We start from the raw sequence: 26,454 nt of genomic DNA on the forward strand, positions 1-26,454 counted from the left end.
GCCTATAAGAACCACAACAGAACGATGACTGCCATCTTTGTTGCTGAAAAACTTTTATTAGGCGTGCCATGCGCCCACTTAATGACAACCAGCATTGGCAGAAAGGTAACTGATAAATCTAGCAGAGAAAAACAAAACTACAAATACAAAGTAAACAGGTGTTACACGAGTCAGTGCGTGAGACAACTTGTTGACAGGTTTTTACATATCTTAATGACAGCTTTATATTTATAGTTTTTACCACTCTTCATCACCAGCAGGTATCATGGAGGATAAAAAGCTTGTAAACACTGGCACCACTCAGCTGACCACGAGTCAGTCAGCTGATACAGGTACACTGATGCAACATTTTGCAGGGAAATAACAGGATAAAATGGAAATGATAAGCAGTGGTCAAGGTGCAGAGGCAGGCAGCTTTAAATACATTACATGGTCTCGCCTCAATAGTGAAGGTTCGTCTAGAAGCACTTCTGCTGCCCAAACCTTCAAGGTCAACTTTTCTAAATGATTCTGGGTTGTTGAGGGTTTGAGGTCAACAAATAACTAGAAACACAGAATTAGTGTGAAAATCTGAAATTAACACATTAAGATATACGCATTAAAGGGAATTCAATGTGTCGTCAGTTTATCCCTCAAGAATATTTGGCCCAGGTAGCCTGGGTGTGTTTCTAGGACCAGACGTGAACACCACAGGTGAAACCACCACATATTTACATTTGCATAGACACTCACTATTTCTCCTGGTTCTAAGAAACTGTCAAAAGCAGTGGGTGCTAGTGCTGGCCAGACGAGCCACGAACCTCCTTAATTTGTTGCTACAGTAGTTAGACATACAGCGATCGGCCACAATATTAAAACCACTGACAGGTGAGGTGAGTAACATTGATCATCTTGTGATAATGTGATGTTCTGCTGGGACACCTCGGGTCCTGTCATTCATGTGGATGCTCCACCTATCCAAACACCTCTGCAGACCAAGTACACCTCCTCATGGCAACAGTACACCACTATGGCAGTGGCCTCCACACCCTACCACACCACAAAAACTGCTCAGCAATGGCCCGAGAAATGTGACAATTACCTCAAGGCATCAACCTGGCCTCCAAAATTCCCAGATCCCAATCTGATCAAGCATTTGTGAGATATGTCGGTGCCCCAACTCATAACCCACAGGACTGAAAGGATCCGCTATCAACGCCTTGGTGCCAAAACACCACAGGACACCCCTAGAGGTCCAGTGTCCATGCCTCGAAAGGTCAGGACCAAGTCCGAGCCAAGGTAAACCACCAGGATTAGGTGGTACTTCTGGGGCGTGTCCCACGAATCCTCAAACACATTGGGATCTGAGAAATTTGGAGGCCAGGTTGACACTTTGAGCTCTGTCACGTTCTTTGGGTCATTTTTCAGCAGTTTTTGTGGCGTGGCACAGCACATCTCCCTGCTGGGGGGCCTTTGCCATGAGGGGATGTACTTGCTCTGTAACGGTGTTTGAGTGGGTGGTGTGTTACGACCCAAAATTTCCCAGCAGCACATCGCATTATAACAAAATGATCAATGTTGTTCACTTCACCTGTCGGTGGTTCAAATATTTTGGCTGATCAGCGTGGAGCAGATTACACTGTAAACAGTAGCAACCAAAGCACCAAGTACCTACTGTGAGTGCACACATTTAAAATATGTCAAATGAATAAAAGCAAAAACAGAAAACACAATAAAAACATTTCAACAAATGCTAAAAAGCAACCGGAAGGCCACAGAACCCAAACCAGGCCTTTACTTTTAAACAGTGATTTAAGTACCGTGGCAATTTAAGATTACACGTCTAAATGTTTCAAACGAAACAGTGCATCAAATCCTGAACACAGATTAAAACACATTATGGCCAAATAAATAAAGAGAACTTAGTGCAAATGAAGTCAGGTAATACAGATAAAACTACAGCACATTTGGCAAATGATTGGCAGAAAACAGACAGATGAATTGGCAGTTTTAGCTCCAGTCTGCTAATTTCTTTCACCTACCAAACGTTGAAAGGTTCAGTTCATTCAGAAACTGAATGATTGTTAGCATTGCTCATCAACACTGATGCTATCCTCAAGTACATAAATTAGCTTCAGTCGACAGGCACAACCTTGAAGAAAGATCTTCAACGATAAAGTTTAATTTTAGAGATTCACTTTTCCCCCCCAAAAAAAACTTGGTTAGAAAAAAAAAATAAGAGTCAAATAAAACCTGATGAGTGCACATGCTGTTTGTATGCAGGGAGAGCGGGGTTTATGCAGCAGGGTTACATACCTGTAATGGTTTACAACCTGTTGCACCACTGATGGCTGATCTGAGTTCAGTTACACACAGTAACTGCAGTAACTGGGACATTTAGTTGGTGAAAATAATTTGCTGCTGAGAGATTGTATCTAACTCTCTCACCAACAAAGAAGAAACAGAGGCATCAATGTACAGACTTGCAGCAGCTGCTGCTGTCTCTGGTAAGTGTGTCATCCACTTCAGCTCCGTTTCCACCAAACACTTTCAGTTTGGTACCTTTAGAACCAAAACTAACCCTTCAGACATTAAGGTACCTAGACCCTAGATTTGTTAAATGTTTCCACCGCAAACAGTACTTTTAAATGTGGGTGGGGTTCTGGTCTCCGTCCAACACTCGCTGTATTTTCTCATCACCAGTAAGCAGTGCACCTCGTTTATCGTCCACAGAACGAGGCTACACCTCAACATTTTCAGAACAAAACAGAACAGACTGCAGTGAGAGTCTCTCTCCATGGGATATTTAAAAATAGCGGGTTTGTGAATTTAGTCCTTCTCAGGCAAGCTCAGGGGTTTAGTGTCTCCATGGCCAACAGGAACGATGCTCCGCGATGCTTTTTGTTGTCTTACATAAGCCTCAAAACCAGCCACAACTCAGCCCTGAGCAGAGTGACCGTCCTCTACTGACCAATCAGACTGCAGTGTTCACAGCTCCACCTTTTAGTACCAGATCTGTGTGCTAGCTACCCCAACAGAAGGGGGACCAAACATGGGGACGCTAAGGAATGGTTCCATCGGTACCATCCACAACTTTTTACAGTGGAAATGGAAAAAAATGCGTATCGGACTGAACCGTACCGTACTGCTCGGTGGAAACAAGGCTTTACTGGATATATACATATACATATACATATACATACCCAGATCTAGTCCTTCATTTTGACCTGCACTTAGAACTTCTTGCAGATCTGAGTGCAGCTTACCAGAGAAACATCAGCTGCATTCAAACGCACTAACTTCATCTTAACGCTTGTCTAGAACAAGCTGCATGCTAAAACATTATTTTATAAAAACTTTAAAATTCAGCAGGATAAAATGAGTACATGCATCAGAGTTTGATAAAATGTCAGTATTACTATTTGTCCAAGTATCTGTGTTTAAAGAATACTTCACCTGCAAAATGATCACTTGTTTATTAGTTAGTTGAATTTGTAAAGAAAACTTTTCTCTCACGCCTCCACAGTGAACGAAGAATCCAAAAAAAGACGAAAATTCTTCATGAAGTGAAGTCACTGGTGTCTGTGTTTAACAGTTAAAAATCTGTTCACAAACTGTCACACAACTCCGTGCAGTATAATCAAAGTTTCATTTATCCAGTCGTATGCTCAGCACTGCCCACACAATTATCACTGAAATAAACGTATGTGTGTATGTATTTGTGGAGAGATTTTGTGGAATGGACTACAGGAAGATATTAAACCAAGTAAAAATATCAGACTGTTAAAAATATGTACAAATGTGTACACGCTAACGGTGATATTGTCATAACTGGTTTTCCATTTCCTTTTTTGAGTGTGTTGCTGATTATATATATATGAAGAAGAGCAAGTGATTTAGTTGTTCGGATAGACACTGGGGCAGAGAGTTGGTTTACGTGATTGACTGTGTATCAGAACAGAACAGGGGCAGAACTACACAAGCAGTTTGCTTCTTCCTACTCCATTTCAGACATGAAACATGAAACATAACTTATGTTACTTATCATTACTATCTTATTTTTTTCTTGGTTACTTTTGTTCGTTCGTTTCGTTTATTTCAATTCATGAAGAAAGTCCACCTTTTTGGATTCTCCGTTCACAGTGGAGGCATTGTGACACGTGGTGAGTCGTTGTTACACAAGTGGTCATTTTGCCAGTTAAGTATTCCTTTAAAAGGCTACGAGCGTGTGTGTGGGATTAAAACCAGGAGACGAAGAAAGCCGCAGCAGTGTCTTGAAACTTAATGGCATACCACTAACACAACAGATTATGTCCTGATTCACAACAGGTTCGTCTTCAGATGTAGTTTGTTTGATTTCATGTTCTCTCACAACCCGACAATACAATAAATAACGTATGCCCTACATTCAATTTGCATCATGATAACGTGTGATATTTAGCTAAATATACAGACGCTACACTGAGTGGCGTCAGAGTCAGCGAAGGAAGCAAAATTTCAGCATGTTCTCGTTTCATCTTAAGACAAACAGTGAACCAGCAGTTTATCTAAAAACAAACACTCCATGTTCAAATCCTACGGCAGGCGACTACGTCAAACCTAAAACAACCTTATCCTGTAAATTATAGAATACTGAAAAATTAACAGTCAATCACCACGAATACAGCGTCATCATCAGCAAACTGCTCTACTGAGAAACAGCCTTAAAATTAAAACTACGGTCATCAATCTGACATCTTCCAAGTGAACCACTCAGACTGTTAAGGCCATGATATGTTGGCATCATTTAGGCAATATTTTTGGACAGTTTTACCATTAAATACAATGAGCGTACATCCAAAGTTATTATGTTGTTCACTGAGAATACACACCATTTACCACATTACCTACATAATCTCCTCTACCTGCTTTGTGTCAGTATGACAGTGATTGATCTAGTTTTTGGTTGCAAGGAAGTACAATATCATTATGCTGCTGCTAGTGACAATCCTTGTCCACCTATATTGCTTTAAAATGCCACCTGTCTATCATGGCCACTACCAACACCTTTTGTTCCAATCGAATGATCCGACATTCCTGGTCCTCCTCTGGACTCTCTGCAACTATGACGGCTGAGACTCTGACTCACAGGGGGCGCTGTGACTCTGCTCTGATTCCACCTCCTCCTCCTCCGCCGCTGCCTCCTCCTGAACCACTTCCTCTTCTCTTTCTTCTTCTACCTGCTGCTGCAGCTCCTCTGATTGGCTGTCACTCTCTGCTCCTTTTGTGGGTCCTTCGTCTTCCCCCAGCTCTCTCTCATCTGAGGAGAAGATAGTGTATGTGAGTTTCATGTGTATATGACCAGTTAACAAGAGATAAAACAACAGGAAACAGTGAGAGACAGTGGGAGCACCTTGGTTAATGTGAATAGTTTGCAACAGAACAAATGATTGGTTGTTGGGAGTTAAAATCTGTGATAAATCAAAGAAAATTAGCAGCATCCCCTTTGTTAGAGTTAACATGAGTTAAACAAGAGTTGGGAGAGGCAGGGAGGCTTTACTCACATCCCTTAAAATCTCCCTCCTCCCATCCAACAAAACAGCGTCCAGAGGATAATTAAAACTACAAAATGTCTCTGTTCCAAAACCCAACAGCAGCTGCTGTGGTGTTACAGATAAACATATGTCAAGAATACAATATAGGGTCAATCCATACCAACTTACTTAACACCTCTCAGTTCATGTCATGGATTTCCTTGAAAAAAAAATAACAATAGTAATTTGAAAACTTCTTATAAATACATCAAACGTGGTGCAATCCTTCAGTGATACATTTTTGAAGTTTCGCCCTTGAAAATTCATTACTCAAAATGTATTCCATTAGAGCGGCAGGATTTTGCCAGGTACCATAAATTGTACTCCTCCTTCGCTTAGGAGTTTGAGTATCTCGGGGTCTTGCTCAAAGTGAGGGTACAATAGAGTGAGATGGATGGTGCCGCGTCAGCCATGATGAGGGTGTTAGTTTGAGGATTATGTAAGAGAAAAAAAAGCACCGTGGAGCGTTGTTCCTGTGGGCTACAGCAGCACTAAACCCCTGAGCTTGCCTGAGAAGGACTAAATGCACAAAGCTGCTATTTTTAAATATCCCATGGAAAGAGACTCTCACTGCAGCCTGTTCTATTTTGTTGTGAAAATGTGGGCGTGCAGCCTCGTTCTGTGGATGATAAACCAGGTGCAGACTTCCATCTGTGTCACCGCTGATGAGGAAATACAGCGAGTGCTGGACGGAGCACTGAGTGACAAAAACCCCGCCCACATTTAAGAGGACTGTCTGAACAGACCGAGGGTCTAGGTACCATGTCTGAAGGCTTACTGCTGGTTCCAAAGGTACTATACTTGAAGTGTTTGGTAGAAACGGGGCTTAACAGGCAAAGCTCTCGATTTACCCTCACAATCCCACCCTCACCTATGGTCAAGAGCTCTAGGTGGTGACCGACAGAATAAGATCGCGGATAAAAATGGCCGAAATAAGCTTTTTCTGTAGGGTGGCTGGGCATAGCCTTAGAGATAGGGTGAGGAGGGAGCTCAGAGTAGAGCCACTGTTCATTCACTTTGAAACAGGCCATGTGACGTGGTTCGGGCACCTGATCAGAACGCCTACTAGGGTGCCTCCTGTCAGAGGTTTTTCAGGTAAGTCCAACTGTTAGGAGGCCCTGGGGCAGACCCAGACCACGTTGGAGGGATTACATATCTCCTCTGGCCTGGGAATGCCTTGCGTTCGCCCAGGAGGAGCTGGAAAATGTTGCTGGGGAGAGGGACATCTGGGGTACCTTGCTCAGCCTGCTGCCCCTGCATTCTAGCCTTGAATAAACAAATGAAAAAGGATGAAGTTTTTTTAATTTTTGGAGAAAATCCATGACATGAACTGTGAAAAGTTCTTAATTCTGGGTGAGTTTGCATGAAATGACCCTTTAATCACATTATTAGAATCACTGCTTCTTAATGTGATCCTTAGTATCTTTCATTGTGGATCTAAAAATCAAAAGGATTCACAGTCTAAATGCACCATTATTTGCACACTTTAAGATTAATTCCATTACACAGAAAATAATCATAAGTCCATAAAGTCTGGAGCCCCATTTGGACAGGATCAATATTCCAGAAGGAGATGAGAAATTAAGTAGCTGCCCTGTTCTTTGGTTACTAAACTCACTGTCCAATCACAGGAAATGGTTTTTATAATAGATGAGAATATTCTGTGGTAAGATCACGTCATGGATCACCTGCTCAACTGAATACAACTAGAAACTCAGATCTAAAAGTGTGAAAACTCATATGTGAGGTGCCTGTACAGATGGGACTTAAATTATGGAATGAACAACATGTAGATAAAAAGGAGCCATTAGGCACTTTGATTACAACAGGGATTGGGATTAAAATCACTTATCAGAGCTCTTGAATTAAAATCTCCCAAGCTCCCCTAAAGAAAAGAATCTTGTCCGAATGGGGGTTAAATTATTATTAAAAATCACACTTAATGCACAAAATATTTGACAGTCTTGTATTTTGTTCACATGAAGTGATCTGACCAGGCACAATCTCTGATCTCTTTTTGTCTAATGCCAGCGTACCTGACACGAGTTCAGATAATGTGAGGATTTTTAAGACAATTCAGACACTAACTTCTATAGATTGGAAAGCAAATTAACAAATTAGGAAATGTGTGTAAATATTTTGTACAATCAGTTAAGACCAGATCTGGGCCAAACAAGTGTATTTTTTTTATTTCAACTTGAATGTTTAGGATTCATCCATCAGGACAGTTCAGACAAAACTCAATTAGTTGTTCATTTTTCTGATTTTCTAAACTCTGCTAGATGAATCTGAATTCTCTGAATGGGCTTTAATGTATTTGTAAACACATGTATTTGACCCAGGTCTGCTGAAGACATCCAGTATCTGCTTCGACCCACTTTGGTTGCTTTAGTGTGATTAGAGCAAATTTGGGATCAGCATTTCGCTCTACGATGTTATGGATTCTACAGCGAAGAAAATTGATCCATTCTGGTGTAATCAGTTTCAATTAAGCCAGATCAGACACAGTGCAGATAGAGGAGGGGAACCTGGACTCTGCAGGGGTCGGTTCTGGGGGTTCTTTGGACTCTGCTGGATCTGGAAACTGTGGACCAAATTCCACGGAGCTGGAGCCTTAGCTAGAGGCAAGATCACACCGTTAAACCCACTGGTCACTAGAACGCAACACGGTTAGCGTGTTCACAGGTCTGACAGAGAAAATGTGCAGAGGAACATCTACTGTGCTCACAGCCTGTTGTACTGTTCTGCTCGCACAGAATTCATTTGTAAGAATTATAATAACCTGCATTTTAGGATGTGCATGTTAAGATGTACACTCTCTAAAAGCAATGTCACCCTGCAGTAGTTCAACCCAGAGCAAGACAAAAGTTTTTACTCTGGTTAGAAGTTGGATAGTGTTGCACCACCCTGACGACAAACCCGAAGGTTCTTTTTCACCATGAAGGAGCCATGCCAGGATTATATTTTTCAGTCCCTGCAGAATTCTACCGCTTCAATTTGTGCTTGTTGTGGCCTGAAATGCCTGATTTCATGGCAGCTTTTCTAAAAAAACGCGAAGCATGTTGCAATGTTTACAGACGAGTTTTGCATTAAAATTGTGGGAACAAGTTAAGAGTGCAAAAAAAGCCATGACCCTGTCTCACATTCAGAGCTTATTATGAACATTCAGTGTTTCCCATAGAATAAGAATGTATTTGTAATGGTAGGGGGTGTGGGGGCGGCAACAGCTGATCATCAACAATCAGCTGTTGCTGCTGTTGCATGAGCTAACACAGCACAACATGATCTCATCCTTTATATTTTACTGCTTGAGCAGAAGGCAATCCTGTTAATAACCATTCTGTTAGTCCTGTCATTGTATTTGACTGTCCCAGGCAAAGAGCTCCGATCCCGCAGCAGTAGTCTCATAATAAACAGAGTGAGCGAGAGGGTCAAGGAGGGGCTGAGTGAATCAAGACGCTGCATGCAGCTCTACAATGAAATGAGATTTTGCTTTAAAGTTGCAGTGACTGGACAAAATTGGAAGGTCACTCAGAATTAATGGAGACTGGCTGAATTTGCATGAACTGTTGAGATCGCAACATCCTGGAGGGACTGAATTTACAACTGATTTCATCTGGTAAAAATGATGAAAAAAGATATTGAGAAAGAAATGAAATTTCTTAAACATTCTTCCTACTGGAGCTAAACAGATGGTGATATTTTAAAGTGGTGGTGTCTCACCTCCGCTGACTCTGTGCTCACAAACAACTACTAAAGGGTAAAAGTTGACATCATTAACATTGGGAGAAGAATCAAACACAAACAAATGAAAACACTGACTGGAACACTGGACTACAAAGCATTTAACACAGGGGATTAGGACATGGAGTAAGTCACATAAAGATGCACAGAAAGGTGTGAGTTTGACAGCGTGTGTGTGTGTGTCTCAGATGTGTCACACACATGTTCAGCTTCTTGGTCTCAAGTCTGAACCACTTTTCTCAATTTCCTTCTCGTCTCAGATTCAGACCCAGTTTACTTTTTGTCTGATCTCAGATGTTTATCCGGTCAAACACTGTCTGACTGCTCTTCAAAAGTTTATGAATCACGACAGATATTGTGTTTTGTTTTATCACTGGTCCAATTTAGGATTTGCTACCATCAGTATGTTTTCTCAGTTCAGACCTGAGGAGACCTCGTCGTGCTCAGTCTTGCTTGCTGTGTGTCTGTGTGTTTTTCAGTACCTCCAGAAGGAGGTGCACTCTCCTCTGTGTCTGTTCCTGAACGCCGCATTGGTCCAGGAGAACGAGACTCTGCTCGCAGCCTCCTCTCATAGCTGAACTCTGGAAGCCTGGGAGCCTGAGGGCGTGTCTTCCTGGCCGGATTCAGGAAGTAGCAATACGCACAACGGAACGCTGTGGCGTTGGATAGAAAGATAAAGATAAAGAATTACAGAGAGACAGTGTTTCATTTTACAGAGTTACAGTTCCACTGGATAATATTTCCCATTAGCTTTACAATAACTTCCTGGAGTTTATAATCTCAAAAGCTCTATTTACAGTGTTCTCTGTCAGTGAGATGGATCTTCTCATTATATGCAGAGGTGTGTTTTTGTTCTTACCTAGATATTCAAACTCTTCCTTCAGAGCCATGCCGTTATGAGAAAAACAATGCTGGCAGATCAAAGCGTATCTATAGAAAGAAAGGAGGGACAGAGGGAGACAGAGACTGTTAGATATAACACTTCTGTGATGTTCAGTGCATTCCAGGAGTTATTTTGTAAAAGCTGATTCCCATTTATCTGCTTTATCTGCTTCCGTCATTGATTATCTTTTTTCCAGAGTATGTTTGAAAACCCGAGGACATGTGTACCTCAAGGCATGGACTTCAATTTAAATCAAAGGTAAACATATAGCCCAAAAGGTGCAGGTAGCTCAAATTAAACCAAGGGTATGTTTGTGATCAAGGGCTCCACCAAAGTCTAGAGTATGCAAGTCTCTCTTGCAGCTGCATCAACATGTCTTCATTTACTGGGTGAAACTGCTGCAGCTATTACTTTCTATTAAGTCCTACAGATAATGCAGGCTGGTACGGCTGGTTAGTGCTCTGACGATGACTGAACACCACTCCCTTGTGGAGAATCTGCAGACTACTTATAGGGATTTTAATATGGCATTAAGTTGTTAGCCACTTTCACAAGGTTGTAAGAGCTAAATATGTTCTTTCAGTTTCTAGACATTAATTGTATTAACCATGTGTGCACACTGGGTGGCGCTGTGTTGGTATTTTGGGCTGATTGAATAAAGGTAAGAAGGACATTGTTGCTGTCAGGTGTTTGATCCCAGAGGGGCAAATGGTTTTTGACCGCTGTGGTGCCTAAGATTTGTTCGGCATGCTGAAGGTTGTGTGTTCCGTTTTTGGATGAAAAGAAAAAATGTATTTAACCTAATGCTTGCTGGTATGAATAAATATGGTGATTGTTCTGCAACTGGAGCCTGCAGGTCATTTTCTGAACACAACACAACCACGGGAAGCTGTGGCATCAACCGAAGCAGCCAGGTCAAGCTGGGTTAAATATCCCAGTCGCTGCAAGGAGTAGACTTAGCTCCGACAAAGGTGTATTACATTTTTGGAAAAACAAAGGGTCTTCACCTGTTCTGTGGTCCGTCCCCTACCAGGTATTCAATGACTCGGTCCATGGCTCCCCTGTCTTTGGGTAGGATGGGTCTTGCTAATGGAGGACCTGGTGGGTGCAGGCCTTTGAAGACACACACATGGAAATTAATACAGACACACATAGAAGAATGCACTGATCTTTTTAAATTCTGCAATAATTAAGTGCATTTCATACAGATTCAGGATTTTAAAACGTTGTGTTCAAATACCTCGGGCTGTGTCAGCCTCATTATAATGTGCAGAGACGGAGCCTAAAGCTGGGCTCAGACTACAGGAGTTCGAAATCAGGTTGCATCACGGCATGAAGAGAAACTTCACAGATGTTCTTCTTTCTCATCTTAAACATGGACGCAATACAAAATCTGAAAATAATGGTGCATGACACACTGCAAGATATTAAGACTATCGTGCCAGAGAGAGCATGGATGCACCACCTCAACGCAGGTTGTCTATTCTTCAGTAAGATTTGGAGGTGAGATTTTAACTGCCATCTTTATTATCTGTCAACAGTAGTATGCTAGCTAACGTTAGCCTCAAGGGATGTAACTTTAACCATTACTTGGCAACACCATCAGCTGCTCCGTGCTGATGGAATCATAGCCACAATCATTCAGATCTGAAATCTGAAATACGAGCCTATCAGCAGTTTGGGAGGGTTAATACTTGATCTTTAAACCTCTCACATGATCAGATAATCTGAGCTGAACATCGGTACCAACCAAGGTCCAAGACCAGATTTCTCCCGTAGTCTGAGCCCAGCTTTAGATTGCAGAAACCAGCAACAGAAGATATTTCTATTTCAATGCACACACAGAAGCATTTGTGCCAAGACTTAATTCAAAGGCTTGACAACTTACCGACTCCTGGTATAGGAGAGCTGGGGGTCCTGGGTATCGCCCCCTGGAGGACAGAGGCAGACAGAGCAGATCTCTCTGGCGGTCCTCCTGGAGCTGAGAGAGGGACAGGTTCTGTAGGGAGAGCAACATCGGATAAAGACACAAACAGACGTCTGAAACAACTAAGTCAAAGGCAGCTGGGCTTGCTGTTCAGTCCAGTTGCCTTTGACTTAGTGATTCGGCCTGAGAATCTGCACAGACAGACACTGGTCATGAAAAGACACATCTGACGAGCTCTCAATGTCAACTCAGGGAACTGTGTGGACCAAGGATCAAAGTTCATGTACTTACAAACTGTGATACTTCATCATACGTCATGTCAAGTATCTCAGTAAGCCCCCTTACCCACAGGTGTGCCCCCTGGTCCCATTGGAGGCCGTGCTCCAGGTGGGGGAGTCATTGCAGCCGGGGTGCCCATCGGCATGGGTCTCATTGCCACCCCTCTCTGTCGAATCTCTGCACAGACAAGAGAAATTCATCAGAGTAAATTACTTTGCAGAGGCAGACATTTGATACATCTCTCCTTTAATCACATCATGTATTCTCTGAGAAGCAAACACTTTTTATAGCTCTCATTTCTGCATTCCTCTGGCCTGAGCTCCACCAAACACCACTCAACAAACTTTAAACGTGATGCTCTATCTTTCTGCTGTGTATTGATCTGTGTCGTACCTTGTCCTGGCCTGGGAGTCATCTGTGGACGCACCGGAGTCGACTCTAGCTCCTACAACACGACAGCAGACAAGACCAACAAAAGTCAAACAAAACAAAGATACAATAAAAGATAAAAACTCAACAAACACACAGATAAAGTTAAAAAAAAAAACAGACAACTCACAGCTTTCTTCTTCGCTTCAGGATCAAAGCGCTCCAGGATGAGTTTAGCATTTTTGTACGTCTCTGTTTCCATCACTTCCTCCAGCTGGAAACACAAACCAGGGCAAGTTTTATTCCAACATGCAGACTGAAGCCATGAGGATAAACTTGGTCTGAATAATTTATCTCAGAGTAGCAAAACCTTAATGTTTAGAGGGGACACTGCATACAACTGTTTTCTAAACTTGTTGAAATGAGCCATCAAAAAAGAATTTCTAAAGAAAGAATTTCTTGTGGATTTCTAGTTAAACATTGTGCCTGGAGCTCATCATGTGTTAATGATAGTCGTTACCTGGAGAGATATACGTTTCTTACCCGTTACAAAACCAAAATCAAACCCCAAAAAGTGTAGGGTTAGCTAGCTAGCTGCTGAAGGTATAGCCGACTGAATGTATACACACGCTCTACAGGAACCAGTGAGGGGAAACAGGGAAACCTTCCCATGTTCAATCAGCTGTGCGTCATCACAGTGTGTGCAGATGAACGTTGTTCATTTTTACACTGTGATCTGTACGTTAGACTGAAGCTTCTATCTTTATCTTCTAAATCTGTTTATTATTATTATCATTGTTGTTGCTGAGTCAGTTTGACATCCTGGATATATCCCTCAAACATACAGTATATTGTCGACTCTTGTCTGCTTCTCTCTGGAATCACTTTTCTGTTTTCCCAAAAATGTGATAATAATTCTTCAGGGAGTGCAGTTAGTAACAGTGAGGGCTCCATGCTCGTTCCAACAGCTTGACAAACCATCACAAAGGGGCGGGGCTTAGCAAAGGGTCACTTGTGACGAGCTGGACACTTACAATCTTTTTTTTGGCCGCCTTCAATTCTTCCAGTTTATCACCTAAAAAAAGAAGCAGAAATAATATTTGTCAGTTCTCTGAAATCAGTTTCCATCCAATCAAACACACTATGTCAAACATATCTGGAAGTGGAGTATACTAAGTTTATTATGAAGCTGTGAGATTGTATTTTTACAATATTAACAAGCTGTTTGTTCTGTAATTCTGTAAGAATGCAAAGTCATTGTGTCCTTTGTTAAGTCCTAAAATTAACAGAGGCCTGAAAGGAATATGTAATGCGTTAGTTGGATGGATGGACAGAGAAGGACAGATGGACAACTTACTGTTTCTCTCAGTGCGTTTGGAAAAAAGGAAGATCAACAACTTCCTGATGAACCAAACCCTGATGAAGAGGAGGAATAATCAACTTGAGAGTCAAACTTGTCAACAAACACTAACCAACACTCTGCTGGACAACTTATCAAATTCATAGAAGATAATAAAATACAAATAATTAAGTAAATACAAATTTACACTGTAAAACAACATGAGCACTCACAGCACAGGGTATATGAAGAAAGGCAGAGCCATGGCGATTCTATCCAACCATTGCTCAGGCAGGTAGAGACAGTACACAACCAGACATGTCAGCAGGTACAGGACCGACGAGTAGAGAAGCAATCGGCCGACCCACAGCTGCAGGCAGATACACACAAGTACTTCAATGAGAGAAAAGAAACTGCAGTTTAAGAATATCATGGCACATTTTGCTGACTCTACCTTTTGTAGACGTTGGTTTTTGGCTCTGAACTCCTCCAACTCTTTAATCTCCTACAAGAGAAACATGGAGGTTAAAGGTTATTTAAACAAAGAATCTCCAAAAATCAAATCTGAGTTCATCAACTGGGAGTTTGCAGAATTCATCATCTTGAGTTGAAGTTATCTTCTGTCTGTGTTCTGATTTGGGATACTCAGGTAGAGTTACTGTTTCAGGATGATACAAGTAAATGCCACATCCCACCTTCAATAAAACAGTGACCTTTCTGATGAGGCAGGATTGATGAAACTAGCTGGATAACTAATGTCAAATTCCTGCCCCATGTTCTGTGTGATCATCCCCTGATTCAATAATCCTGCTTCTGAGACAGGCTCCAGTTAACTGCGCAATAAATCTTCATTATTAAAAACTACAATGCAAACTGGGCGTGCATGTTTCATTTGACTGTGCTCATACTCTGTGGAAAAACACAAGGAACCCAAGAGACTAAGGAAGACATGTCATCCGTTTTCTGTGCCGTAATCATTGTGTGAGTGCATAAAATCAGATACAATATTCAGTCTGTACCTTGTCGAGGGTCTCCAGCTGCTCAACTGTGGTTTGCTTTGTCTGGAATGAGGATAAAGATCAGAAAATCATCATCAGGTTCATCAGCAGAAATAAACAATGGGATTCTCAGAACTGATCACAGTAAACAATCAATCCTGTATGTAAACACATGTTTACTTGTGACTTGGGGTGAGAATCAATACCTAAGGTATCAACTGAGTCTTACCTTATTTATTCTTATATTTTTTTATAACAAGACAAAAACATAACACTGATAAAACAAACAACATGAGATAAGAACAGTGAAACAGGTCAGTTAGAATTTCCACAAGGGGTCGGAGTGTTGATTTGATTTTGGTGTGTGTGTGTGTGTGTATTCAAAACAGTCAGTCTGGCATGTTTGTGTCAGGGGGCGTTAATAGGTCAGTGAGAGTGTCGCTGTGTTCGCCAGCAGTGAAGCTTGATCGCGGCACCATCAGGGGGCTCCAGTGTGGGTCATCAGGGTCAGTCTGGCACAATCAACCAGGTGTGTGTGTGTGTGTGTGTGTGTGTGTGTGTGTTGCGGTGTATTTGTTGCATTATGAGTGGTAGGGGCATTTTACGCAACTTCCATTCACATGATGGGTGTCAAATGAAGTACTCGGTATTGGTGCTGGTATCGTAACCCAGCCGTGCTTGTGACTCATCGAGGGATCGGTGTCTGGTTCACTGAAATATCTCAGCTGTATGTAAATAAAGGCAAATGTGAATTCACATGTCCCTGCCTCTGTACATGTCTGTGTGTTCTTTTGTTTTTGATTCCCATTCTGTTGGTCTGAAAAATGAATAAATGCAAAAACCCAGGGTTGTATTCTGCTGCTCACTCTCTCTGCATGTCTCTCTCCCTTTCCCTTTGACTTCTCTAGTATGTCTAAAAATAGCACATGAATTACATCTAGCTTGGGTGCAAGGTTCACTGCGTCGACAACCAACACACCTAAATGATTTCACATGCAGTCATCACTTATGGAGAACACAAGAAAAATCTACTACGACTCAGCTGTCCATGTTTGTGGAGTTAAACAATGTAGTTATCAAAATGATAAAACAACATACCTCAATTCCTCTCTATTCATTAGCATTTTCTTCATTTTAATCTAAGAATCATGGACTGTGTCATCATTTAAAACATGACATTTACTGTCTATAAACATTGGAACAAAACTATCACAAAGTGCATCAGAATTTAAGACTCTTATCAAATTTTGAAACGTCTGATATTGATTTCTATCGACAATCGTTGCCTGTGGGGTATATTTTGGGACCAATTTCACTAATACAGGTTGACGTGCTGCATGACGTGGCACTATATTTAACATCAGCCCTTTAAAATCCAAGTGATGAAAGGCGACCTTTAAAATGTTTCTCTCCCTGAGGAGCTCAGACCATCAAAATCAGTTTGATCTGCTGAATCTCTTTTTGAAAAAAGACTCAATGACAATTATATTAGCCTTGTCTCATAATTGTTGTGTGTTATTATTATTTTCCTGTTTGTATTGTGCAATGTTAACTCTTCTTTTCCACTCTCATTTCTTGTACTTTAACCTCATAGTGTTTTTTGACTCTTTCTTTTCTACCGTCCACATACCTTCCATCTGGATATCAGGCCCCCCATGTCTGTAAATTACAGTCGTCTCCTCTTTGATTCCTTTGGCTCACTGTGGAACAGAAAGTCTCTATTAGCACATAATACTCACTGTTTACAGCTACACATGATGTTAAACACCACATTTACAGGACACTTACATCACCAGGAATTAGCAAACCGCCTATAGAAAACTGGACACAATGGCTGCTGCTGTTGTGGATTTACAAAGGAAAACTTTGCTTACGGCTCCTTATATAACTTACAGATACAACAAAGACGCAGTTCATATAGTCAACTCTGAAAAGCTGTTTAATCTGCATGGCCGATACAGACGGTGACATCTAGGAGTGATTTAACTCTTCAGAACATGACTCATTTTTACAAGTGATGTTGGTCCACATGTGGCTGCTCGTGATTTCACAACTGTCATTCAGGCAAGAACGAAAAAAACGATGGGAAATCCCTGGAAACTCTATGAATCATGTGGCCCAATGACAAATATCAATTAAAATAGGTTAAAACTGCACATGAAAGTAGCTTTCACCTTTCTGAGGATATCATTTACTTGTTACTAAAGTATTATTTTCAAACAAAGTACTTTAAGTGTTTTAATTCAGAAAGAACAGCAACAGTGTGGAACCTTATGTGAAGTATAATCACAACAAAAGACAAAGATCCCTGTGTGCGCAGTTGCGCTCAGTAGCGTTACCATTAGCTTCAGAGACTGGAAGGTTTAACACCACCCCAGAGGACAGAGTTTGTTTGGTGTGTAATTGAGGTGAAGGTGAGAATGAGGTTCACTTCATGTTTTACTGTACTGTATATGAAGACAAAGGGGACGTACTTTTCAGATAAATGAACTCTATGTATATGGATTTCTTTTGGTTGGATGATCTTGAAAAATACGAGTTGTGTTTCAGAAGGGGATCCTTTCCTGTGGCTGAATTTTGTTGCCAGGTCTGGGATAGAAGGCAGACTAGTTTGTTTCAGGTCTGTACTTGTGCAAGACACAAAATATAAATCAAATCATATCAAATCACGACTATTATATACTACTACTGTTATTATTTTTAATATTATTGTTATCATTGTTATTATTGCTGTTGCTGTCCATCTCTCTCTCTGTCGGATTGAATTGAATAAAATGAAATTTTGTGTTTCAAGGGAGGGACCTGATCTAACAAACTCCAACCTTTCACTTACTGCTCGACTTCAGGTCACAACACAAGACAGCAGCACATTACTAGATCAGTCTCACATGCACTTATTCCTGTACCGCCTTAGAAAACAATTATGGTCAGAGATCATTTTGTCACACTTACACTAAGATCTGGAGCAAGATCCCTCACTACATTAGAGCAATAACCTCTATTACACATTTCAAACATGCATATAAACATGCAACCACTGGTTTAAATCCCATTTTACTGACTCCACCTCAGTTTGCTACTCTGCATTGTCTGTGCAGCTGCCTGTGTTTTGTTGTTCTGCCTCTGTTCACCGATTCTGTTTTTACTCTGTATTATAATGTGTTTTTGTTGCATAGCAGGAACCTGCTGAAAATCAGTTTTTAATTGAGTCAGGACAGTTTTAACTGTAACACACATATGATTTGCATTGAGTTTGTCTGGTTTGCATTGTTAGCAACAACGTTTGGGTACATTAGCCTCAAGTTGGTCACCGGAATAAGTGCTGGTCATGTTACAGCATTAACTGACTTTTCCTTAAGACCTCCTGTTCATAACTTAAAGCTGTTTAAAGGCAAATAACACGTTTAAAGAATGTTATAACTGCATGTTTCCAGCTAATGTGGTTACAGCTAGCATTAGCTGCTCCATCCAAACAGTGTTTACAGCGCTGCTAGCTAGCGACAGTAAGGCTGTTTAACCACCGTTACACCAGACAGAGAAGCCTTATGTTTTAATGTTACAGATACATTTGGTCTAAATCAAACAGTCATACCTACAACATGAGCTTAGCATGTGTTCACTGCTGTGACGTTACTTAGCTAGTTAGCTAACGTTACTGCAACAACAACACAGCACATTAGCATCGACACCAGCTAAACACTGACGTTAATGCTAAATATCTTCATTGTGTATTTAATTTAAATAATTACTTACATCCGGAGGTGTCTCAGAGTTCCTGTTTGCCGCTCATTTAGTCAAGTTAGCGCACACACGAGCAGACAGGACACTTTCTCTGTTACCTCAACTGACATGTCAAGCGTGTTGAGTTGGCGCGGCGGAGAGACCTAACAACGGGTGACGTCACTTGGGAGCAGCGGTTGATGTGTTTCCCAGAATCCTTTGCGTTGTAGTTTTTTCCCTGAACTTTTGTGAAGCGATAGATAGATAGATAGACAGATAGATAGATCTCTATAGAATATCTATTGAATATACAATATAAAGAATATAGGCTACTAATACACTTTTAATAGCCGATATTAAAAAACAAATATTAAAATGTAAAACAATATAAACTTTTAGTGTTCAGATTAAGGGAAGGACTACACTACCAGATAAATCAACTAATCGATTAGTAAAAAAAAAAAAAAAAACGGAAAAATAAATGAAATTATGCACTTATAGATTGACTGAACTGAAATTATTTGTAATATCTTGAGTCATATTTCAGAATGCAGAATTCATGCCAGTGTCCAGTCATTAATCCACAACAATAAATAAATCATGTATCTTCTTTCTAAGGGACTGTTCTTTATTCATCAGAGGAGGTGGGTGGTGGGAGTGTGACTTTGATGTTGTTGTTGTTGTTGTTGTTGTTGTTGTTGTTGTTGTTGCTGTTGTTTGTTTTTTTACCCTCCCCGGAAAATGCATGACCCTCCCTTCACAATAAATTAGTTATTAGATTTTTAAAACTTACCCAACTCCAAGACAAAATCCTGGTGTTGAAAAAAATTCAAGGTTTTTCACTTAGTGCAAACAATTCATTTTTTGCCCAGTTTGAAATTAGATGTAGAATTAAGCTAATTAGATGAAATAACACTATTTTGAGCTCAGATTTGACATGTTTATTTTTTCTGACGATGGTATATTGGAAATTTGAAATCTGTTTCTTCAGTTTCTGGCTGTGATAAAGAAAACAAGCCTTCCAAACCAGTATGTTTTCTTTAAAACATTGTGTAACCAAAAGTAAAACTACACAAGTCCCTCCCTAGTACTTAAAAAATTGTTTGCATGCTACCACCATTTTGCACCCCCCACTTGCACTTAAATCTTGCACTGTTTAGTTTTAATTTAAAATGAAGGCACTGTTTTTACAAGTTTATTCCTTTGTGTGTTTTTCCTCCTTCTTAATGCTCACCTCGTTATTCAAACACTGTGTCTTTCATTGTTGTGTTTTTATGCGTAAAGCACTTTGTAACTTTTTCTAATGAGTGCTATACAAATAAACTTTATTACTATATTACTAGCAGTATTATTGACAGAAGCTGATCATTGCGAATACTGAAAAACCAAACCTAAATTAACAAATACACTTTGCAGTTAATTAAAACTCAAACATGACTTAGACAAATCAAATACTTAAAGGTCAGCCACCAAAAACAAGCGTACAGAGCTGAAAAAATATAAAGCCATACATCTAATAAGAAGTCCATCAAGGATCTGCACAAATTAAATACGTCATGCATCTTACTGGAAGATGTGAGTCACAGTTTCGCCACTAGATGTCGCACACATTGTATTATTCCACGTGTGATCCATTAAGCAATGCAGCATCTACAGTGAGCTCATCAGCGGGACAGTTTATTGTGTTCACACCAAACTGTGATGATAAAACATTTTTAATTAAAGAATTAACGGATATTTTGTCATCACGCATGTCATCATGTAGCCTGTTTTTAATTTAATACAAATTACCTGACGTGGAATCATCCCCTCTTCAGCCAGAACTGACGCAACTGCACAGATGAAATATAGTTATCATTATAGTTATCTTAATAATAATGTAATAATAATAATTAATCCTCCTGGTGAGGCTCTGTGCAGCTCTTGGAGACCACACACTCTGCACACACGTAGCACAACCTCAGATCTACATTTATAGTTCAGGTGAATCATGAAATTTCCATAAAAGTTACTTATTCTACAAAAATAAATCTGTGCTGCTAAATGTCACCAAAACAAATTATTCTCAAACACACACACACGTGCACACAAATGTTCTTGTCGTGTTTCAGTGTAGAAAATGTTGTGAATGTGGAATATTCAGCAGCCTCTTCTCTCTCTGAGCTCCCAGCTGAGCTGTTTCACATTAGGCTGCAGTGTGCAGAGATTTGGCCTTCAGCTTTAATGCTTACAGCTTCCTCTGGAGTTTCAAGAGTTATGGGCCTAATAAAACTCTCCCTCACACACACACACACACACACACACACACACACACACTGTATGCTGTTGATGTATATTATAACTGATGAGTAATCTTGATGCTGATGTTATTTCCGTTTCATTAACCTGTAATGAATTAAACATCCTGGATGAAAATGAAAAGCAGGACTTTTTTTTTACACAGCTCTCCCCCGCTTACACAAAGTACACACACACACAGACACACACACACTAGGGATGTTTGTATGTGTAGTGGGACAAATGAATTTTGCAAAGTCACAGACAACAGTAATCTCATATTTATTTTTATTTTATTTTATTTATTGTTGTTTTTAATATTGATAGAAATCGACTGTATCTGTGTGTTTTGATTTTTAACTGGTTTTAAACAACAGCGCTGCAACACATAAGAGACGAACTTATTAATATGTTGGCCTACTCATTTAAAAAGCATTTTTAGTGAAGCTTAATGACATGAGACATATTCATTTGTTGATTAGAAATTTACAGAGCACTCTGAACACACATAAACAATTTGGCAACATGTTTAACTGTAACTCCCGCAGGGTTTATTGGCCGCAGCGTGGCAAAAGTAAAACTAAACTTTCACCTGACCCATTAAAGCTCTAAAGGAAATGTAAGACATGAGTCACGGGGAGAGAGTTGTGCAGGATTGGCTCTAATGATGTATGCGCAATGTGATCTTAATTAAAAATCTCTAATTATCAGAGCGGTGCCACCGGTGGTTAGATCCTTCCAGTGGGGATGAAAGGCCTCCTGCATGCCACCATTTGCTGTCTGAACATTTCCAGTGGACGACACATGGTTCAAAGACACTAAAGATTTTTTTTTTGGGGGGGGGGGGGGGGGGTGGGGGTCAGACCGTGTATTGGACTTGGCAGTCAGTGTGTGTCTGCCGACGCACAGCGCGCAAAGTTGGGCTGGATTTGCTGCTGCTCGGCCTTCACTCCACACAACAAGGTAAGGCTCCATTTTTCAGTTAATCACAGTTTGTTCCGCCACTCAGTTACTCACACTCAAACACTATTCAAAACATGTATTCATTTAATGTTTCTGTCCTTAGTTTTATATGCTCTCTTGTGCAAGTTCACCTCTGAGCGCACAAAATGTTAATAATATTTTCTGGCCTGCTTTTCACTGAATGTGACGTAATACACTGAATTTTCACGCACAAAATACGCCATTGCAAAGTTTGATTCGTTTAGCTCGCTGTAAATAGACAGGAAACAACAACAACGTGGACTACAAACTATTAGCTGTTACAGCAGGACTCACAGACTGTAGGAGCACTGAAGGTTTAACAAGGAAAATATTGCATAAATAGAATAAGTTCATAATAATTTCGACCTATTTACATAATTTAAATTATTTGCACATTATATATTTATTTACAAGATATAATAATAGTAGTAATAATTCAGATAAAATAATAATAATAATAATAATAATAATAATAATAATAAGGGTAAAAATAATTAAAATAATACAATATTTATTATTATTATTATTATTATTATTTATATAATTCATAAAAATTTTGTCATGTAGAATAATATCAATATGAGAGCAATGCAACACGGTTAAAATCATTAAAATAAAATAAAAATATATTTTAAAAAAGCACTGGAGTAATGTTTTGTTATAATAATAATAATAATAATAATAATAATAATAATAATAACGATAATTATTTTCGGAAGAGGATTGACTTTGTAATGTAGAATAATATCCATATGAAATTACTGCAACGAAACCGGAGTCACTGATTCTGATCTCGTTTCTGTTGGGACGTTTCAGATGGTCGGCCTATAGGCCTGAAGTGAGACCACGTGCACATATTATCTTCGGTCTAAGTTCTGTTTGTTCATCGATTTAGATCCAGTAACATCAAAATCACTTTAGTTCCCAGTGGCAGCCTTTAAAAACGTCAAAAGCACAAAGCGAACTGAAAATAATTGTTCAGCTTTTTCTCTCCATATTACGTTTGAAGCCTAACACAAGCTGAAATACCTCACCACACATCACGTGTGTTCTGATGTCACAACAATGTGCTCCAGTAATTAAACATACAACATGTTGAGTTTATATTCAAATCAAAAACCTGACAGGGAGTTTAAAATGGTCTCAAAGACACGAGCCTGTCCACGAGGACACTGTCCTGATGTGTCTCATTCAGATGTCCTCCTGCTGCGCATTAAACAGCCAAAGCCTTTCAATTAGACATAAATATTTATTATGCAATAAATGGGGGAAATCCCAGAACAGCTCTCAGGTATTTATATGACCTTATTACCTCTGAAGGCCTCAGGGCTTTCTGCTGCAGCCTGTTCAGCCTATATGATATGTGCTGACCCAAATACAGCTCAGCTCTACATCTGGTTTGTCCATTGACTTGAATGTTACATAGAAAACTTCACTCTGGCTGCAACAAGCTGCAAGTTGTAAGTCACATCATGTGAATTTATGGGATGTAACCAGAAACAAAAGCACCCTGCTACGAATCTGCTGATGTAGAGAAAACACATCAGTAACCAGGAGTCACTGTGGTGCTGTTGCATACAGCCATCATGGTCAGAGAAGCATCCATGAACACCTGAGAAACTTCCACATAACAATGATGAAGATGTTTCAAGTGCAGCACCCCAAGGCAGCCAAGGCCATATGAAAACTAAACATCAGCAGTAGAGGAAGTATTCAGATCATTTACTCAAGTAAAACTGCTAATGCCACATTGTGAAAATACTCTGTTAAAAGTAAAAGTCCGGCATTAATAACATTCTACTAAATCCTTTGTTGGAGCACGTTATGAGTCACTTTATCTCAATGGAAAATGTGTTGAACTTAACCTGACTGAGCTATCGCTACAATTCAGTTCTGTTATGTTATGCTAAAAAAATCCACTAGATGTCGCTACGTCAGGAAGTTAACTAAAAAAGTCCCACCAGACTTGAAAGACTTTAAAGGACGGCTTATTTCGTCAGTGTCTGACACTGCAAGTCACTGCACAAGTGTTGATTTCGACGACTTCGGAGTGAGTCGCCGTTGCTTTTGGAGATCAGTTCATCTTCTACTCTCTTAACTATTCACAGTAAAAGACATTTTGACCAGGGGTGCCCAAACTTCTGCAGCCCACTGTGTGTTTGCGTCTCTTTGCAGCTCCTTTGCACCTCTTTGAATTTGTGTCTCTTTGAGGTGTATTCGTGCCTTCTTTGGTTGTTTTGAGTCTCTTTGCAGTTTCTTTGGATGTCTTTGTTGCGGTTTTGTGTCTCTTAAAAGGTCCTTTTGTCTCTTTGTGGTCATTTTTTGTCTCTTTAAGGTGAATACATGTTCATATGAGGGACATTTTGCAGGTGACCAGAGGGGGCCCTGACATTTTGGGCCCCTGGCTAGGCCCATCCGGTAATCCATCAGTGAGTAGAGTAGAAGCATGATGTTTATAAAATGTCTTGAATTGGTTCATGAGGAAATGTAGTTGCGTCCAGCCCTGCTTTAGGCCTCTTCTTCTAACAGAAAGGTATTCAGCCTGTGAGCCAACCCCCCCGGTGGCTTCCCTCGCTCCTCTCTCTCCAGACCTATAATGAAGTCATGAACCTGAGCTGATTATGTCCACAGGCTACGCAACATGGAGAGGAGAGAGAAGGGAGGAGCTCAGCCTCACAACAGCACAAAGCCTACTGTTATGCTGTGAACTTGATTTTGATGTATGTCGGTAACTCCAGCCTGTGTCCTAAGACATTAGCTGGCCTTTGCCGTCCTTCTGTTAAGCAGCCTCCATCTGTTTTCCCTTGTTCATCAATAGAATATTAAATCATAGTGGCATCTAGTTTACTGTAGGCCACAGTCACTAAGAAGCCTTAATCAACATCATTGAGACACTACTTTCTGTCACATGTGTCTATATTCGGCAGCTCTTCACTGTAATCTGCCTATAGGCTGATCAAAGGACGTGTCAGAGTCCAACACATGATACTGTCCAAAAAATAACCCTGGGCGTCAGCTGTCAATGGCCTTTCCATCAGAACAACACCCTGATGTGTTTCAGTGAGATGTCCTCATGATGAGTGAATGCATAACAGGAAATGATCAGACACATATTTATCGAGCAATAAAAGGGAAAATCCCCAAACAACACAGAGGTTCCTTTAACACAGTTCTCATATATTACATTTTATAGGGAAATTACCAAAATGTAATCTGAGAACGACTGCTGCGACTTCTCAAACAACTACAAGTTATCTTAGTTTAAATCAGTGGAGAGTGATGGGCCACCAGCTGGAGGGAACATTACAACAGTTAACTACTATTCCACTCTGACTGTAGGGAGCTACAACCAGTAATAATTTTGCAAACACAATATAACGATGCTATTTTCCTTGATATTTTTTGATTCATCAGGCGGAACATGGGACGACAGTGTGAGGACATATGGCTGGAGATTTTGTCTTCCAAACAATAATCAGTGAGGCATCTGTGTGCATCTGAAGAGGAAGATTAACAGATTAACAACCCATTCTCACTCCGATCTCGTCACATATCCATGTCTGGTTGTAGACTTTCCACGTTGAGATATGATGTCCAAGGTACCCTGAGTGCGTTGGTTGCTTAAGTTCTGAGATGCCGTGTCAACTTCACCCTGTTACATGCATTGTCTGTTTTCACAGGAAATATACAGTTTGCATTGGTTACGTTTTGCCAACACACATGTGGCTGGGTTTCGGAAAAAAGAACAGTGTTTGACTTTCCCGGGTGAAAGTCTGTGGTTATTGAACCCTTCCACTCAGACTTCCACCACCTCAACTTTCATTCCAGTCCCGCCACATTTCACCCTGACGCCACCAGGCGCCATTGAGCTATAAAGGCGACTGGCCACGTATCATGCCGACATGAAAAGACAGCTTCTTTGTTGGTGTTTGACGCCTGAAGTCATATCATATGTTGGGTATATGTTTGCATATCTGTAGCTTTATGCAAGTTTAAAAGCAACTTTGCAATATTTCTCACAATGCTGGGCAGGATCATGAATATGGACAGTGCAGCTGCACTGGGGTCCATGATGTGGGTCTCAACAGGACCCTCAGCAATATGTTGAGCAGAGAATGGACCTTTGCAACTGACTCAGATTGTTATCTCAGATAAATGCCTGTGTTCCTGGATGAACCTCAGTCAAATTTAATTGAGTGTGGTAATTTTGTGAGCCGGTGCCATCTGCTAACTCTGTCATGGTTTTCTGTTTGTTTGCTAAATAGTCAGTGGCACTCTAACAAGATATCATGCTTATCCTACATGAACTAAACTATAAATAAACTATAAAAAACAACTAGGCTATTGAGTTACAGTTTTTCTCCACAGAAAAAGGGAACTAT

At 40.4% G+C, this 26,454-nt stretch overlaps 1 protein-coding gene across 4 annotated transcripts; it reads right to left on the minus strand.

The window, feature by feature from the left end:
* Positions 1-36: 36 nt before the first annotated feature.
* On the minus strand, positions 37-18,995 carry lnpk (lunapark, ER junction formation factor). Of its 4 annotated transcripts, none has more exons than XM_033609252.2 (16): positions 18,845-18,995; positions 16,722-16,791; positions 15,113-15,154; positions 14,548-14,598; positions 14,327-14,463; positions 14,112-14,170; positions 13,789-13,829; positions 12,945-13,028; positions 12,779-12,830; positions 12,452-12,562; positions 12,068-12,160; positions 11,187-11,292; positions 10,156-10,226; positions 9,779-9,949; positions 8,081-8,170; positions 37-5,278 (listed from the first exon to the last, which is right to left on the minus strand). In XM_033609252.2, the coding sequence occupies exons 2-16, from the start codon at positions 16,746-16,748 to the stop codon at positions 5,082-5,084; spliced, it is 1,332 nt and encodes a 443-aa protein (XP_033465143.2). In that variant the 5' UTR covers positions 16,749-16,791; positions 18,845-18,995; the 3' UTR covers positions 37-5,081. The 4 variants fall into 4 exon arrangements, with proteins under 4 accessions (XP_033465143.2, XP_033465133.2, XP_078016999.1 ...); XM_033609242.2 differs by having other exon boundaries at positions 12,068-12,178; XM_078160873.1 differs by lacking the exon at positions 8,081-8,170.
* Positions 18,996-26,454: the final 7,459 nt, after the last annotated feature.

The sequence above is a fragment of the Epinephelus lanceolatus genome, chromosome 17, assembly GCF_041903045.1.
Source record: "Epinephelus lanceolatus isolate andai-2023 chromosome 17, ASM4190304v1, whole genome shotgun sequence".
Classification (NCBI taxonomy): Eukaryota; Metazoa; Chordata; class Actinopteri; order Perciformes; family Serranidae; genus Epinephelus; species Epinephelus lanceolatus.